The 15453-nt window shown below is 48.4% G+C and overlaps 1 protein-coding gene across 3 annotated transcripts in view; it reads left to right on the top strand.

Annotated features, from left to right (window-relative positions):
* ZFP64 (ZFP64 zinc finger protein) overlaps positions 1-15453 on the top strand; it is a 91943-nt gene that overhangs the window by 10567 nt on the left and 65923 nt on the right. For 2 of the 3 annotated variants that reach the window (XM_040460010.1, XM_040460011.1), the window contains exons 3-4: positions 8547-8708; positions 9786-9848. In XM_040460010.1, coding sequence (XP_040315944.1) covers positions 8547-8708; positions 9786-9848 — 225 coding nt within the window. Of the gene's footprint in view, positions 1-8546; positions 8709-9785; positions 9849-13747; positions 14000-15453 lie in introns of all 3 variants that reach the window. The other variant, XM_040460009.1, reaches the window with a different exon arrangement.

Raw genomic sequence — 15453 nt, 5'->3', positions numbered from 1 at the left:
TTTGTAGCCACCGGTTACTGAGATGCCCCGTGGCTCTCGTGGAATGACGCTTTCCTGCCGCAGTGAGTGACAGACTTACTCAACCACAGGCATGTCCCTAGTGTCTCTGGCCAGAGGACAGTGATAGAGGGAAGGTCCAGCCCACCTAGCTGGTTTTGGAAGCCTTGAAAGAGAATCCGAAGGCTCACTTTGGCCCGTGGGCCCCCAGTCAGTGGTTTAATTTCTTGTTTACTGGATTGTAGATCTCCCTGCCCGCAGGGACCTAATCGTCTTGCTTTCGTGTCCCCTTAGCACCAGACCTGGCACACCGGAGACCCTCAATAAAACAGTTCTGGAAGGGACAAGGGAAAGGGCAGCTGTAGGATTAGATTAATGTGCGTGTAGCATCTGACTTGGTGTCTGCCCCATCCTGAGGGTCCAGGGAGGGCAGTCCCGTGAGACTTGTCACTGACAGACGCAGGAGCCGAGATAATGGAGATGCCTGTCCCTGGAGAATTCCAAGCCCACGGGGGAGGAGAATTTAGTTGCAAAGACATAGAAAGCCAGCCGTCGGTGACAAGTCTGGCCTTGTGCAAAGAGTTAATGGAGTAGATTGGTCCCAGTGGGGAAAGCCGGGGGCGGGGGGGGGAGTGAGATCAAATGTATAACAGTCCTTGAAAGACTCGCTGGCCTTTGGGAGGAAGATGGTGGGAAGGGGGCATTTCCTAATGGTGCTTTAGATGTGGAGAAGCTCCAGGCAGTATCTGGTAACAGTGGCTGGAGTGACAAAGAGTGTATGTGCTAGGAACCATGCTTCAGCTCTGGCCTTTATTCCGAAGGAACCGGGGAGCCGTTGAAGGTTGTTGAGCAGGTGAGCGATTTAGTAAGATAAACTATATAATGACTTGCTGGAAGAATCCGACAATAATAGAGCCAATTCTTATGTGAGTGCTTATTCACCATGTCTTTTCCAAGCACTGCATGTGAGCCATAAATTAGAGGCGAAGAATGATTAATCCCCATGTTAGCAATAACCAGCTAAGGCACAAAGGGGTTAACTAGCTGTCCAAGTTGACTGAGCCAGAAAGTAGCAAATCCAAGCCACCTGGCTAGAGTATCTGTACACTTGACCCCTTAGAACACCCTCATGGCAGTGTTTCTCAAACGTGTCTGTGCCTCAGAAGCCCCTGAAACTTCAGTGAAACGTGGAAATATCCAGATCCCCTTTCCCTGTGGGTAACATCTCCGTGGCTCTGAAAGGGCCCTGCGAATTTGAACCAGCCGATGAAGGCTTGCGTTTTACAGAGATTCCCCAGATCTGTCTATACCCAGATAGATCCCAAGATCCCAAGAAGCTATCTGCATGACTGCCCCCAGGCTTTATGCCTTTTTTCCCCCCCCACAAAAGGAAAGTTCACACCAAACTGCGGGATCTTAGTCCCAATTCCTACCTTCCGGGCGAGCGGGTCTGATTGGCTCAGCTCCTGTAGGTATCTGCTGCTGGACCAATCAGCTGCGGCAGAGGAGAGGGGGCGGTGTCAGGCTGGGACCTCACGTCGCACATGCGTAAAAACCCTTTGGAGGGGCATGAGTGGCCTTTTTTCTTAGGAGATGAATTCTGGGTTTGCATTTGGTTCCAGAGCCCTAAATGTCAATCGTACGCGTGGACAACATTGGAAGAAACAGAAAAGTACAGTCGATTTGAATATATGACAATGTAACAATATCCTTAATCTGTAAAGCTCATGTACAAGTCAATAAGAAAAAAGTGAAATTCAATAGAATTTCACAAACACAAAAGAAAAAAGTAGCATGAACAGGGAGTTCACTACAGAAGGTACAGGGATGGAAAAAAAAAATGTGAAAAGGAATTCATCCTCACCAGTTGTTTGAAAAAAATGTGGGTTAACTAAAATGATCTCATTTTGTTCTGTCAAATAGCTGATGTGCTAGCAAAAGTGAAGGGGAGAATGTGAATTGACTTAGATTTGCAGAAAGGATCTTATAATCATGTATCACCAAGGAACACGGTGACCATACCATTGTGACCAATCCTGCAACTTAGAGGAATGTATCCAAAGTATCCAGAGGTCAGTTAAAAATCTGGGGTGGGGGTGCCTGGGTGGCGTAGTCAGTTGGGCGACTGACTTTGGTTTAGGCGGTGATACCACGGTTGGTGAGTTCGAGCCCCGCGTCAGGCTCTGGGCTGACGGCTCGGAACCTGCTTCGGATTCTGTGTCTCCCTCTCTCTCTGCCCCTCCCCTGCTCATACTCTCTCTCTCTCAAAAGTAAATAAACATGAAAAAAAATTTTTTTTAATTTGGGGTAGGTGTTATTTATACAAATAAATACCCAGAAGCCAACTCAGTGTTAAAAACAGGGGAATGGATGATATAGCTCAACCAAAATGAAGGAATAGAATGTAGCCATTTGAAATTGTGACTTAGGTGAATGATAGCCTGGCCAACAGCTTCAAATGGTGACATTTTTTTTTCAACTTTTTTTTTTGGGGGGGGGGGGGACAGAGAGAGACAGAGCATGAACGGGGGAGGGGCAGAGAGAGAGGGAGACACAGCATCGGAAACAGGCTCCAGGCTCTGAGCCATCAGCCCAGAGCCCGACGCGGGGCTCGAACTCCCGGACCGCGAGATCGCGAGATCCCGCGAGATCGCGAGATCGTGACCTGGCTGAAGTCGGACGCTTAACCGACTGCGCCACCCAGGCGCCCCTCAAATGGTGACATTTTTTAACAAAAGGGGACTGTAAATGATTCAAGCCATGATCCCAGTTTTACACTTTTGAAATCTACATACAAAGAATGTGTTAGCCATGAGGTAGATCATTAATTCACAAATATTTTTTGAGCCCCTGCCCTTTACCAAGTTCTGTTAGTTGCTGGGAGACGGAGATAGAGAGGACAGGTGTGACCTCGGGTGTCATGCAACCAGAGGGAGGGGAGGACCACAATTAGATAATTTCCCAAGTAATTATTTGATCACAGTAGAGATTAGTGCTTTAGAGAAAAAAATAGAGAATGTAATGAGCACATAATGCACATATGTATATTGCCATGTTGATGGCCTTGGGCAGTTTTTATTTTCCTCTCTGTGCTTTTTCTGTACTCCCTAGATTTTCTACAGTTAATGTTTACTTTTATTTAAAAAGAAAAAAAAAAAAAAAAAAACGGGTGCCTGGGTGGCTCAGTGGCTTAAGCGTCTGACTTCAGCTCAGGTCCTGATCTCACAGTTTGTGAGTTCAAGCCCCACATCGGGCTCTGTGCTGATAGTGCAGAGCCTGCTTGAGATTTTCTCTCTCCCTCTCTCTCTTTCCCTTCCCCACTTGCAGTCTCTCTCTCTTTCTCTGTCTCTCTCTCTCTCTCTCAAAAGTAATTAATTAATTTTAAAAAATACAGGGGCTCCTGGGTGGCTCACTCGGCTAAGCGTCTGACTTCCGCTCAAGTCATGATCTCGCGGTTCGTGAGTTCGAGCCCCGCGTCGGGCTCTGGGCTGACGGCTCAGAGCCTGGAGCCTGCTTCGGATTCTGGGTCTTCCTCTCTCTGCCCCTCCCCTGCTTACGCTCTGTCTCTCAAAAATAAATAAGCATTAAAAAAATGTTTTTAATAAAAATAAAAGAGATAAAAAGGGGAGTCTTTGAAAATTGAAGGAGAGACGGGAGAAGCCAAAAGGGCTGGAGGATGTGAATGATGCCGTCAGATATCCGAAGGGCCATTTTGCAGAAAAGGAGCTCCCACTGGTCCACGTGAGCCCAGCGGGTTAAGACACTGAGGGCCGTGACCTCCGAGAGATTTGGCTTCTGTAACATTCATCTAACAGCCTTATATTTTAAGCAGCCTCATAACTGAGTAACCCAACACCCACGGTGCTCTGGCCACAAACCGGGACTTAACTACAACAGACAGGCTCTCGGGTGCACACCTGGACACCCAGAAAGCCAGAGAACTCCCCCAGGGGCAAGAAACAAGACCGAAAGCCCAGAGCAGGTGTGTGAGGCTGTGAGCTGCCGGAGGGTGTGGGGGCAGGGGGCGGATCTCACTGAACGTGGGACTTGACTTTCATAGCCAAGCCAGAGGAGGAGGCAGCCAGGCCCTGAACCGCTTGCCTCGGGTCAGCGGGACCGTTCACACCCCCTTAACGCCTGGGTCACATCACACACAGACACCTAAAGGGGCCTGAGGCCGCCCCCCAGTGACCAAGGCCACTTGAAGCCTTTCCCTGGGTATCTGTAGGCCCTGCTGTTCCCAGGGCCTCCTAGAAAGAAGCCAAAGGGGGCGGCGGGGATGGGGGGCGGGGGTGGGGACCCTTTCTAAAGCCAGCCCTATGCTCCAGCAAGATTGGTAACCAGAGACCCCAGTGCTCCTTTCTCGCGTGTTGAATTCCAGGCACCTGCAACAGGCACTGTGAACAGCTGCGTGCTTCCGTGTTCTGAAATGTCACCTTCTCCCCGAAGCCCTCACAGATCCCCCTACTTGAAACTGCACGGCCCCCCAGCACTCCCCGGACCCCTTCTCTGCGTATTTTCCTCCATAGCATTTAGCTATATATCTGTATTCGCTATATGGCGTGTGGGTAAGTTACTGCCTGCACCAACTAGAGTGTGGGCTCCATGAAGGCAGGGATTTTTTTCTGAGTGGGGGGAGGGGCAGAGAAAGAAGGAGAGAGAAAATCCCAAGCAGGCTCTATGCTATCCAGCAGAGCCCGACACGCGGCTTGATCTCACGAACTGGGAGGTGAGGACCTAGGCCAGAATCAAGGGTCGGACACTCAGCCGACTGAGCCACCCAGGCACGAAGGCAGGGACTTTTGTCCCTTTGGCTCACTGATGTGTTTCTACTGCCTAGAACGGTGTCTGGCCCGCAGTAGGTGCTTAATAAACGAGGGGCGCCTCGGTGGCTCAGTCAGTTAAACAACTCTCACTCTCTCTCAAAATAAACAAACATTTAAAAAAATATTTGCTCTGGGGCGCCTGGGTGGCTCAGTCGGTTAAGCGTCCGGCTTCAGCTCAGGTCACGATCTCGCGGCTGTTGAGTTCGAGCCCCGCGTCGGGGCTCTGGGCTCACAGCTCGGAGCCTGGAGCCTGCTTCGGATTCTGGGTCTCCCTCCCTCTCTGCTCCTCCCCCGCTCATGCTGTCTCTGTGTCTCAAAAATTAATAAACATTAAAAAAGATTTTTTTTAATATTTGCTGAATAAGTCCATGAAAAATGACAACAGGGGTAGCAGTTTTCCATGCCTGATTTCTACTCTTCACAATAGCTCTAGGAGGTAGGAATAGAAATTGTACCCATTCTCCAGGTGAGGAAACTGAGGCTCAAGGAGATAAGACTTAAGAGCCCAAGCTCTTGAGCAAACCCTTTCTGGTCTTGGACCCGGCTACTTTGGGATGACTCACTCATTATGTGTCATTAGACCCACCCCAAAATGACCCCTGCAGCTGGGTGCCTGGCTCCCTTTGTTTCCTGCTGCCTCCCCCCGGACACCAAAAGCACTGGCAACTCGTCTATTTTGCCTAAAGGCGGAAATAGGCACATGGAAATCCATCAAACTTCTGTGCATCCGAGGAAACAAGGCTGAAAAGACAACCTTGAGGTGCCTGGGTGGCTCAGTCCGTTAAGCAACTGACTCTTGATTTCAGCTCGGGTCACGATCTCACGCGTGATTCATGAGATCGAGCCCCACATCGGGCTCTGCGCCAACCACGCAGAGCCTGCTTGGGATTTTCTCTTCCTTCTCTTGCTGCCCCTTGCCCCCCCTCAAAATAAATAAACATGTTTTTTTTTTAATTTTTTTTTAACATTTATTTATTTTTGAGACAGAGAGAGACAGAGCATGAACGGGGGAGGGTCAGAGAGAGGGAGACACAGAATCTGAAACAGGCTCCAGGCTCTGAGCTGTCAGCACAGAGCCCGATGCGGGGCTCGAACTCACAGGCTGCGAGATCACGACCTGAGCCAAAGTCAGACGCTTAACCGACTGCGCCACCCAGGCGCCCCTAAACATGTTTTTTTAAAAAGGCATGGGCGCCTGGGTGGCGCAGTCGGTTAAGCGTCCAACTTCAGCCAGGTCACGATCTCGTGGTCCGTGAGTTCGAGCCCCGCGTCAGGCTCTGGGCTGATGGCTCGGAGCCTGGAGCCTGTTTCCGATTCTGTGTCTCCCTCTCTCTCTGCCCCTCCCCTGTTCATGCTCTGTCTCTCTCTGTCCCAAAAATAAATAAAAAAACGTTGAAAAAAAAAATTTAAAAAGGCAACCAAGAGGCTCCCGGGTGGCTCAGTTGGTTAGGCGTCTGACTTCAGCTCAGGTCGTGATCTCACGGTTCGTGAGCATGAGCCCCGCGTCCAGCTCTGTGCTGACAGCTAGGAGCCTGGAGCCTGCTTCGGGTTCTGTGTCTCCCTCTCTCTCTCTCTACCCCTCCCCCCACTCACGCTCTGTCTCTCTCAAGATAAATATTAAAAAAAAAAATTTTTTAAACCCCAAATGTCTTTGCGAGCCTGCAAACAAACTTGAGCACTATTGAACACCTTGTTATCACTCAGCAGAAGGGTGTGCATTTTGGGGGACTACGTATATCGAGCTTCATTGTTTAAACATCTTCCAAGATGTCGCATGATGAACCGGGTTGAAGATGAAAAGTAACCGTGTACGCAGAAATACCCGCAAAGAGTAGCAGGGGGTCAATTTGATACTAATGACGCAGATGGTTGTTGGAGGAACAACGCGGTGCTTGCCGTTCTTGCAAAGCAACAACCAGGAGAGATGAACTCCCTCAGTTAGACAAAGCTGCGTTAAGTGTTACTGAGGCGCATGGAGAGCCTTCTCAAACTTGACCACGTATCAGAACGACCTGGGGGACTTGTTAGAACACAGGCTGCTGGGTTTCTGAGTCCGTGGGCTGGGGCAGGACCCGAGGATCGGCCTTGGTAGCAAGCTCCGCCGTGGGTCCAGGGCTGCTGGCCGAGGACCACGCTTTGAGAACTGAGCAGAGCCCTGGAAGCAAAATCCCACAGCATAAATGAAACGTTGCAGCAAGAGGCAAGTGTGGTAGGTACCTGCATCCAAGGGACTCGGCGTGCAGACAGGATATCGGTTTGTCAGAATGTTTTGGTCAACTTTAAACAAAAGCCACTCAACTTCCAGGGCACCTGGGTGGCTCCATCAGTGGAGCCTCTGACTTCGGCTCAGGTCACGATCTTGCAGTCCGTGGGTTCGAGCCCCACGTCGGGCTCTGTGCCGACAACTCGGAGCCTGGAGCCTGCTTGGGATTCTGTGTGTGTGTGTGTGTGTGTGTGTGTGTGTGTGTGTGTGTGTCTCTGCCCCTCTTCCGCTCATGCTCTGTCTCTCTCTGTCTCTCAAAAATAAATAGTAAAAATTTTTTAAAAAGCCACTCAACTCCCCCCTGCATATTGCAGTGGAAACCGTGAAACCATTTACTTGCATAGCAAGTGCTGCTGGAACCCAGGCGTTCTTGGGCTTCATGCTGTCATTGCCAAAGGTCCTTAAGAGGTGGAGATAAGAAGCCTGGGTTTCCTCAACATGTCCAAAGAAATCGAAATTAATTCATTCGACAAGTTCACAGTTTCGCCATCGTTAGGACCTCTCAGCCTGAAAAATGCACCCAACGAACAGACCTGCCACTGGTCGTATCGACTCTTCCTGTGAAACCAAGTCTCCATGTAACAAATTATGTGTCATAAAGGAAGAAAATATTTCCAAACCCAAAACCATAACTGTAGTTAATGAAGTAGTCACAAAAGTTTTTATAAGCAGGAAAAGAAATTTGAGACTGCCTGTTTTATTCTTTATAATAATAAAAACCAAGATCAAGATGATAAAGATGTTTGGTTTCTTTTTTTCCCCTGAAAACTTCAGTAAGAATACAAGGAGTTTTTGATTTTTGTTTTGTTTTTTGGGTTTTTTTTGTTTTTGTTTTTGTTTTTTTTGGTTTTTGTTTTTTGTTTTTGTCTGTTTGTTTGTTTTTGGAATACTTGTGTTTTTAGAGACTATTTGTAGTTTGGGCCAGGATTCCTTTGATCAGTTCCTCTCCAGTTGCTTGTTAGGATTTTGTGATGAAACTTATAAAGGTACCAAGTGCATTTGGCCAGAGATAATAGAAAGCTTGCCTGGTATAAATGATAGGCACATTTCTTGTTTATTTAATAAGTCTAGATTTGGATAGTCTCAGAGTTCTGGCTCAACATCAGATTTCCTTGCTCTTTCCTCATGGTCATAGAATGGCTGCCACAGATCCAGGCATCACATCCTTACTCCGGCACACCCCAAGACAGAAAATGGGACAACCAGGCCAGTAAGAATGAGCTTTCCTCGACTGCCTCTTTTTTTATTTTTAAATCAGGAAGAAAATCTCTTCCAGAAGCCCCTCAACAGATCTTCTCTAGTGTCTCACTGGCTAGACAAGGGTCACAGGATGAGTCCTAAACAGCAAAGGAAACCAGGAAAGCAATTCAACCTGTTCATTCTCTGTGGAGGAGGGTAGGCAAAGGGAGGAGCTGTCGGGTATTCATATGACGAGAGCTAACAACCGTCCTATCTTTTAGTTTCAGCTCCAGAATTTGTGTTTGAACATGGCTATCAAACTTATCTGCCCACGGAAAGCAATGAAAACCAGACAGCCACTGTCATCTCTCTCCCTGCCAAGTCACGTGCCAAAAAGCCCACGGCCCCACCTGCTCAGAAAAGGCTTAACTGTTGCTATCCAGGTAAAGGCAGCCTTGGGTCCCGCTTGTGTAAAGGATGTGACGTTCACCGATTCCAGGGCCCTCGGTGGTGAATCCCTGACAAGTGGACATAAGCTCCAAAGACGTGCTCCAAAGCGCTGGGCTTAAAAATCAGAGCCCCATAGTATTTACACCATCACATGTGACCCCTCTCGCGCTGTCCCTGGTTACTGTGCATGTGGTCTCTAAACCTTTACAGCCATGGGCTTTGAAATGAAACTCGTGAGTATCCAGGGGACTGTGAGTTTTTCTCCCTGTGCTGTAGCTTACAAAGACATCCAGAAAGATTGTTGTTTCCTTTAAAAATAAAACAAAGCGAAACTGTATTTGGGAATAATTTCAGACTTACAGAAAAGTTGCACAAATAGTACAAGAAAATGTACGTATGCCCTTCATCTGGATTTCCCAAATGTTAACATATTGTCTTTGCTCTGTCGTTCTTTCTGTATATAAATATTTTCCCCCAAAACCATTTTAGACTAAGTTACAGACATGATGTCCCTTTACCCCTAAATACCACAATTTATGTTTCCTAGAACCAAGGAAATTCTTTTATATAACCACAGTACAATCATCAAAATCAGGAAATTAACATTCATACACACTATTATCAAACTACTGACCTTATTAAGATCTTACCAGTTTCTCAGTAACTTGAGAAATTAGGAGAAGAAAAACATTTCCCCCTGGTTTAGAATCCAGTTCATGATCCCCCATTGATTTGCGTCTTCATCCGTCTTTAGTTTCCTTTAATCCTAAAGTTTTGTCTTCCATGGCCTTGATATTTTGCCAAGTACAGTTATTTTGTAAAATGCTCCTCCGTGTGGCTTTGCCTGATACTTCTTCGCAATCAGATTGGAGCTCTGCAGTTCGGACAGGAAGCACAGAAGTGATACGTGTCCTTCTCGGTGCGTCGTATCAGGAGGCACGTGATACCTGTTTGTCCTGTGTACTGTGGGGTTAACTTTCATCACCTGCTTAAGGAAGTTTCTGCCAGCCTTCTCCACCCTTAAGTTACTATGTTTCCCTTTGTAATTAATCTTTTCTTGCCTTTATAAGGTTGCCAATTCAAGACCGCCTACGGCATGAAGGACATGGAACGTCATTTAAAAATTCACACTGGTAAGTAACATTTCTTCGGCTCGTCCGCCCGGGACATGTATTGTGTGCCAGGAGCCGGGGATCCAGATGAGTCAGACATGTGATAGGACACAGAACCTCCCTGGTCGTCACAGGAATACAAACACAAATTGAATAAAAATAAGATGCTATTTCCGCACATGGTTTTGGCAGAAAATGTTTGAAGCAATAAAATCCAGTGCTGGAACAGATACGAGCAAGCTTAGCTAATGGAAATGTGAACTGCATTTTTGATGATTAATCAGCCAGAATTAATTAAAATTTAAATGTACATATTCTTCTCATTTTGAGATGATCCTATAAATGTGCGTACGTGTGTGCGTGCGTGCGTGCATAACGATTGATAGAGAGGGAAGGATAGTAAATATTTTTATGTTTACGTCATATCACTGGACACAGGGTGTACGTGTGCTACTTTTGCCATTTTGAAGGTGAAATTTAATTCATAAATACTTTTTTTAAAAAAAGAGGGAAAGGTTGCCATTTCCTGGTCTAAAGAATGGGCAGAGGGGCGCCTGGGTGGCGCAGTCGGTTAAGCGTCCGACTTCAGCCAGGTCACGATCTCACGTGATCTCCCGTGATCTCGCGTGAGTTCGAGCCCCGCGTCGGGCTCTGGGCCGATGGCTCGGAGCCTGGAGCCCGTTTCCGATTCTGTGTCTCCCTCTTTCTCTGCCCCTCCCCCGTTCATGCTCTGTCTCTCTCTGTCCCAAAAATAAATAAACGTTGGAAAAAAAAATTTTAAAAAAAGAGGGAAAGAAAGATTGATGGGGCACCTAGCTGGCTCAGTCGGTGGAGCGTGTGACTTGTGACTCTTGATCTTGAGGTCATGGGTTCGAGCCCCACATTGGTGTAGAGATTACTTTAAAAACAAAGCAAAAGGAGAGGAAAAGAGTGATGCACGGAAAAAGAAAAACATTATTTCTGGTGATTTTAATTTTCTTTAATATACATTTTTATGTCTCCCAGATTTTCTGGATGGAGAAGGAACTGCATTTAGACTATTTTTAACAAAGTATCAGATACTCGTAATTCAAATGATACAGTATGAACACAGAAAGTGTCAATGTGTGTAAGACAGGGATACGCTGAAACGTAGCTGGGGCATCGCTAATTGCCCCAAGTCTGCCATTTAGCCTCAGCCTTTGGAAGATGAAATATCCAGCAATTATTTCTGAAATTTGTTGGCCACAGCCAATGATTGCCTTGTTGCAGTGGGGTCATCGTGATATTCTCCCCAACCTCATTTGGATTTATTCCAATTAGTGGAATGTTAAGCTATTAAGTCTCAAGAATGGGTAAGCCTTCTCGAGGTAACAAACAGTGGATCTCTCCGTGTGGGTTTGATGTGAACGTCATCAGTCAAGCATATTCATCATCGCCAGAGTGAAGTGCTGTCATCATTAATGATGATTGAGGAAGCACTATGAATACTTAAGTGAAGCAATGACCTTGAGTCTTCTGCAGGTCCGTAGGGAAAACCTGAGGCACGCGGTTAGCTAAGCCTAGGTTTGTAGGATAGTTTCTAGGTGACTGCAACTTGTCCAATCGCATCTTCAAGTCGGAGAGTTGACGAGAAGGCGTCCTCACCTCAGGTACTTTCAGAGAGGAGGGCGTGGCCAGGAGCAGCCACAGCAGGCTGTTCTCTGGCCAGAAACCATCCTTCTTCCCCAGCTTCCGACACCTGCTCAGTGTGGCACATACGGAGGGTGGCGACCACAGGAGCTAATCAGCAGCTGACAACCATGAGAAATTACTGTTCATGGACTTTTTTTTTTTTTTTCAACGTTTATTTATTTGTGGGACAGAGAGAGACAGAGCATGAACGGGGGAGAGGCAGAGAGAGAGGGAGACACAGAATCGGAAACAGGCTCCAGGCTCTGAGCCATCAGCCCAGAGCCCGACGCGGGGCTCGAACTCACGGACCGCGAGATCGTGACCTGGCTGAAGTCGGACGCTTAACCGACTGCGCCACCCAGGCGCCCCTGTTCATGGACTTTTAAATTCGATGGCTAGCACTTGCAATCATAAAATTATAATATTTCATATCCTTTTTAAAAAAATGTGTTTTAATGTTTATTTATTTTTGAGAGAGAGAGAGAGAGAGAGGGTGTGAGTAGGGGAGGGGCACAGAGAGAGGGAGACCCAGCATCCAAAGCAGGCTCCCGGCTGTGAGCTGTTAGCACAGAGTCCAAACGTGGGGCTCGAACCCACGAACCGCGAGATCATGACCTGAGCCGAAGTCAGAGGCTTACCCGACTGAGCCACCCAGGAACCCCTCTTTCATACCCTTTTAGATATATTCTTAAACCCCAGATGTGTGCTGTAAGACAAGAGTGATCGGCTTTGGCCGATGATTGATTTTAACAGTTGGCTACTTAGAATTTGGCCAAAAGTCATATTTAATACATAAAGTAAAAGGGGGAGATCCTGACTTCACCACCCACTTCCTTATCTCATATAGACCCAAAGTCACCAGTCTTAATGGTCTCCTGTGTCTTATTCTTAAATGTTGGCATCCCTGTACTGGGACTAAAAAGACACCAAATCTACTTTTCCCATCCTTTATGAAGTTGATATCATCCAAGCCATCACTGCAAACTGCAGTGGAAAACACCATTCAATAGTGGTCATCTGTCCATACACGTAGACCTACCTCACTGGTTTCAGTGGCCAGGTAGGGAACTGGTTCAATAATTTACGCTCCATCCATACAGTGAACTACGCCAGCTTTCAAAATTGTGTTGTGGCCGTTTACTGATGTGACGAGACGTTCGAAATTATTTCAAGTGCCAGGAAGTAGTCAGTGGGGAGGCACTATTGCATTTGGCTCAGAAAGCAAGACCGTCGTGGGTTCTAATCCCGGTTGCTGACAGGATTGAGAAAAGTCACTGAGAGGCCCGGTGCCTCGGAAACAGTATTCGAGTTGACGTCAGCCAAGAAGTATTTTGTGCCTGATACGCACACAGACGCACGTAAATAGTTGCAGAGACCTCCATCGAAAAGTTAGCAGCTGTTCATGGGTGGTGAGTTGGCCTGTGCTTAGTGAGGACAGGTTAAACTGCTGTCACAAAGAAACCCAAACAGAGGCTCGTACGCGGTGGGGGTTTGTGGGTCTCTCACATAACTGTCCGGAGGTAAGGCAGGTGGTCTAGGGCAGGCAGGCGGCTCTGTCCTACGAGATCATCCGAGGACCTCGCTTCCTTCTACACCGTTATGGTGCGTTGTGTCCCATGACACCATCCACACACCTGCTGCCCACACCTGCCGGTTCACCCCCCCCCCCCCCCCCAGTCTTGGAAACGGCCGGCAGGAAGGGTGGAAAGCAAAAAGTAAAAGGCAAGCAGTGTCCTTTTCCAAAAGGGATGCCTTTACCTCCTCTGCAACATCAGTGAGGGGGACTCTGCTGCCGAATCACGCCTCGCTGCAGGCGAGGCTGAGAAATGCAGCCTTGAGCTGCTTGGCCGGGAGCGCCCCCAAAACGTGAGCCTCCGCGTGCTAGGGCGTGTCCGTGAAGAAAAGGGAACAGGACGGAATGGAGCGAGACCTCCGCGAGAACAGCGTCTTGTTTTAGTGAGCTGTACTTTAACAACTTGAGTCGCCTTCTGTGCTTAACTAACAAGGAACTCTTTTCGATGTAGGAGAAATTAGAAAATGCCAGTCGGCAAACGCGAAGGAACTCGCCCTCTCCTGACGTGTTGGGCAGCTCTTTTGCACGTGTTCCGCGTAGCTCTGGGGCTTTCCTGAATGTTCTCCGGTGATTGCGTATTCCTCTTCTCGTAAGGCAGTGGGAAATAAGCCTGTTTCCTTTTCAGTATCGTTTTCTGATGCCATCTGTGTGTGTGTGTGTGTGTGTGTGTGTGTGTGTGTGTGTGTGTCTGAAGGAGACAAGCCCCACAAGTGTGAAGTCTGCGGCAAGTGCTTTAGCCGGAAGGATAAGTTGAAGACCCACATGCGCTGCCACACGGGCGTGAAGCCCTACAAGTGTAAGACGTGCGACTACGCTGCAGCCGACAGCAGCAGCCTCAACAAGCACCTGCGAATACACTCGGACGAGCGGCCCTTCAAATGCCAGATCTGCCCCTACGCCAGCCGCAACTCCAGCCAGCTCACCGTGCACCTGCGGTCCCACACAGGTAGGTCCCTCACGCTGCCTCTCACGCTGCACTCGTAACTGCCTGTTACCTGAGTCAGAAGCACCCCAGAGCCTCGAGTCACAAACGCAGTAAGCGGCCCGGGGACGTGTGGTCATTGCACCGTGCGTGGGTTTGCTTTTCATCCACCCAGAAACACCTCTGCTCGGTCCAGCGGGGAAGAACGTGGAGTTTATAACCTTGTGTATATCTTTATGTGGCTTTCTACCTTCTTCACTTCTAAGGTATTTGGTCGAGGAGGTGAGCTAAATGAAATAGAGATACAAATATAAACAATGCACTTTTCATCCATTTCTGCATCGCTTCCGTATTACTTCCATCCTTTTTGAAGTATGCTCGGATTCGCTCAGCATGGGCACGGGTTCTTGGAAGAACCCAGCAGAGTAGGTAACTTAACCAAGCGTGTGCGTTTTCCTTTGGGCGAGTGTATCAGTCAGCTATCGATACAATGATGCTGTGTAACAACCGCTGCAAAACCTCAGTGGCGTATTATAATAAGCGTTCGTTTCTTACGGACTTCAGGTCTAGCCGGTGGGCTGGACACTGTGTTGATCTCGGCAGGGCTCAGTCGCATGTGTGGGGAAAGGCTGGGTATCTGTCCACTGACCTTGGCTGGGGACCTGCTGCCTGTGGGTTAGCCGGCTGTACACTTACCTTAGCTGCGGCAGTCTGGCTCTGCTCCACATGCCTCTCATCCTCTTTCTGGGGCCAGTGGGCTACCCCAGGTTTGTCCTTCTCATGGCCGTGGCAGGGTACAAGCCGGCACCCCCCAGTGGGGAGGCCCCAGTCAAGCCTCTGCCTTCATCCCACTGGCTGAAGCAGGCTATATGGTTGGGCCTGGTGTCACAGATGGGACTGGGCTCACCCACGGTGGGAGGTCACTGCCAGGTTACACGGCAGAGGCCAGAGATAGGAGGAAGGGTAAAGAATCGGGGCCATTTTTGCAAACAACTGTAGTCCGGCTCGCCATCCCTCACATCTCTGACGTGAAGATAGAGTCGTACCTTCCCAGGACCCACATAAATCACACCCAGTCACAGGATCAAGATTAAAGGCCGGGATACTGTGATCTCCACCAGGTTTGGATATGGCTTCTCTTAACCTAGAGACCTTGGAAATGAAAAGACAAGCCGTGCGTTCCTACGTTCCCAATGTGCAGCGGTGACACAGCCAGAGTAACTCTAGTAATCCTGCTGTTCAAAAGGGGAAGAATGGCAAGCCCTTGGCGGTCCCTGCTCCACAGATGTCCAAGATCCCTCTGGGCAAAAATGTCCCCGGGTCCCCTCACTCTGGGGCCAGGGAATGTTTCCTGGTTAGGCCTTCCCTGGCTCAGCTCCCTGGTTCCCGACCCTCCCCACCACAGCATCCGTCCTATCACCTGCCTGAGCCACTTCTGAAAAGCGGTGGAAAACGTTCCTTTGAGGAACTTTCTCAGC

This window comes from Herpailurus yagouaroundi, unplaced genomic scaffold (genome assembly GCF_014898765.1).
Source record: "Herpailurus yagouaroundi ecotype Mexico unplaced genomic scaffold, PumYag 246, whole genome shotgun sequence".
Lineage (NCBI taxonomy): Eukaryota > Metazoa > Chordata > Mammalia > Carnivora > Felidae > Herpailurus > Herpailurus yagouaroundi.
Note: the sequence above shows the minus strand (reverse complement) of the source record. Positions and strands in the feature narration are given on the sequence as shown.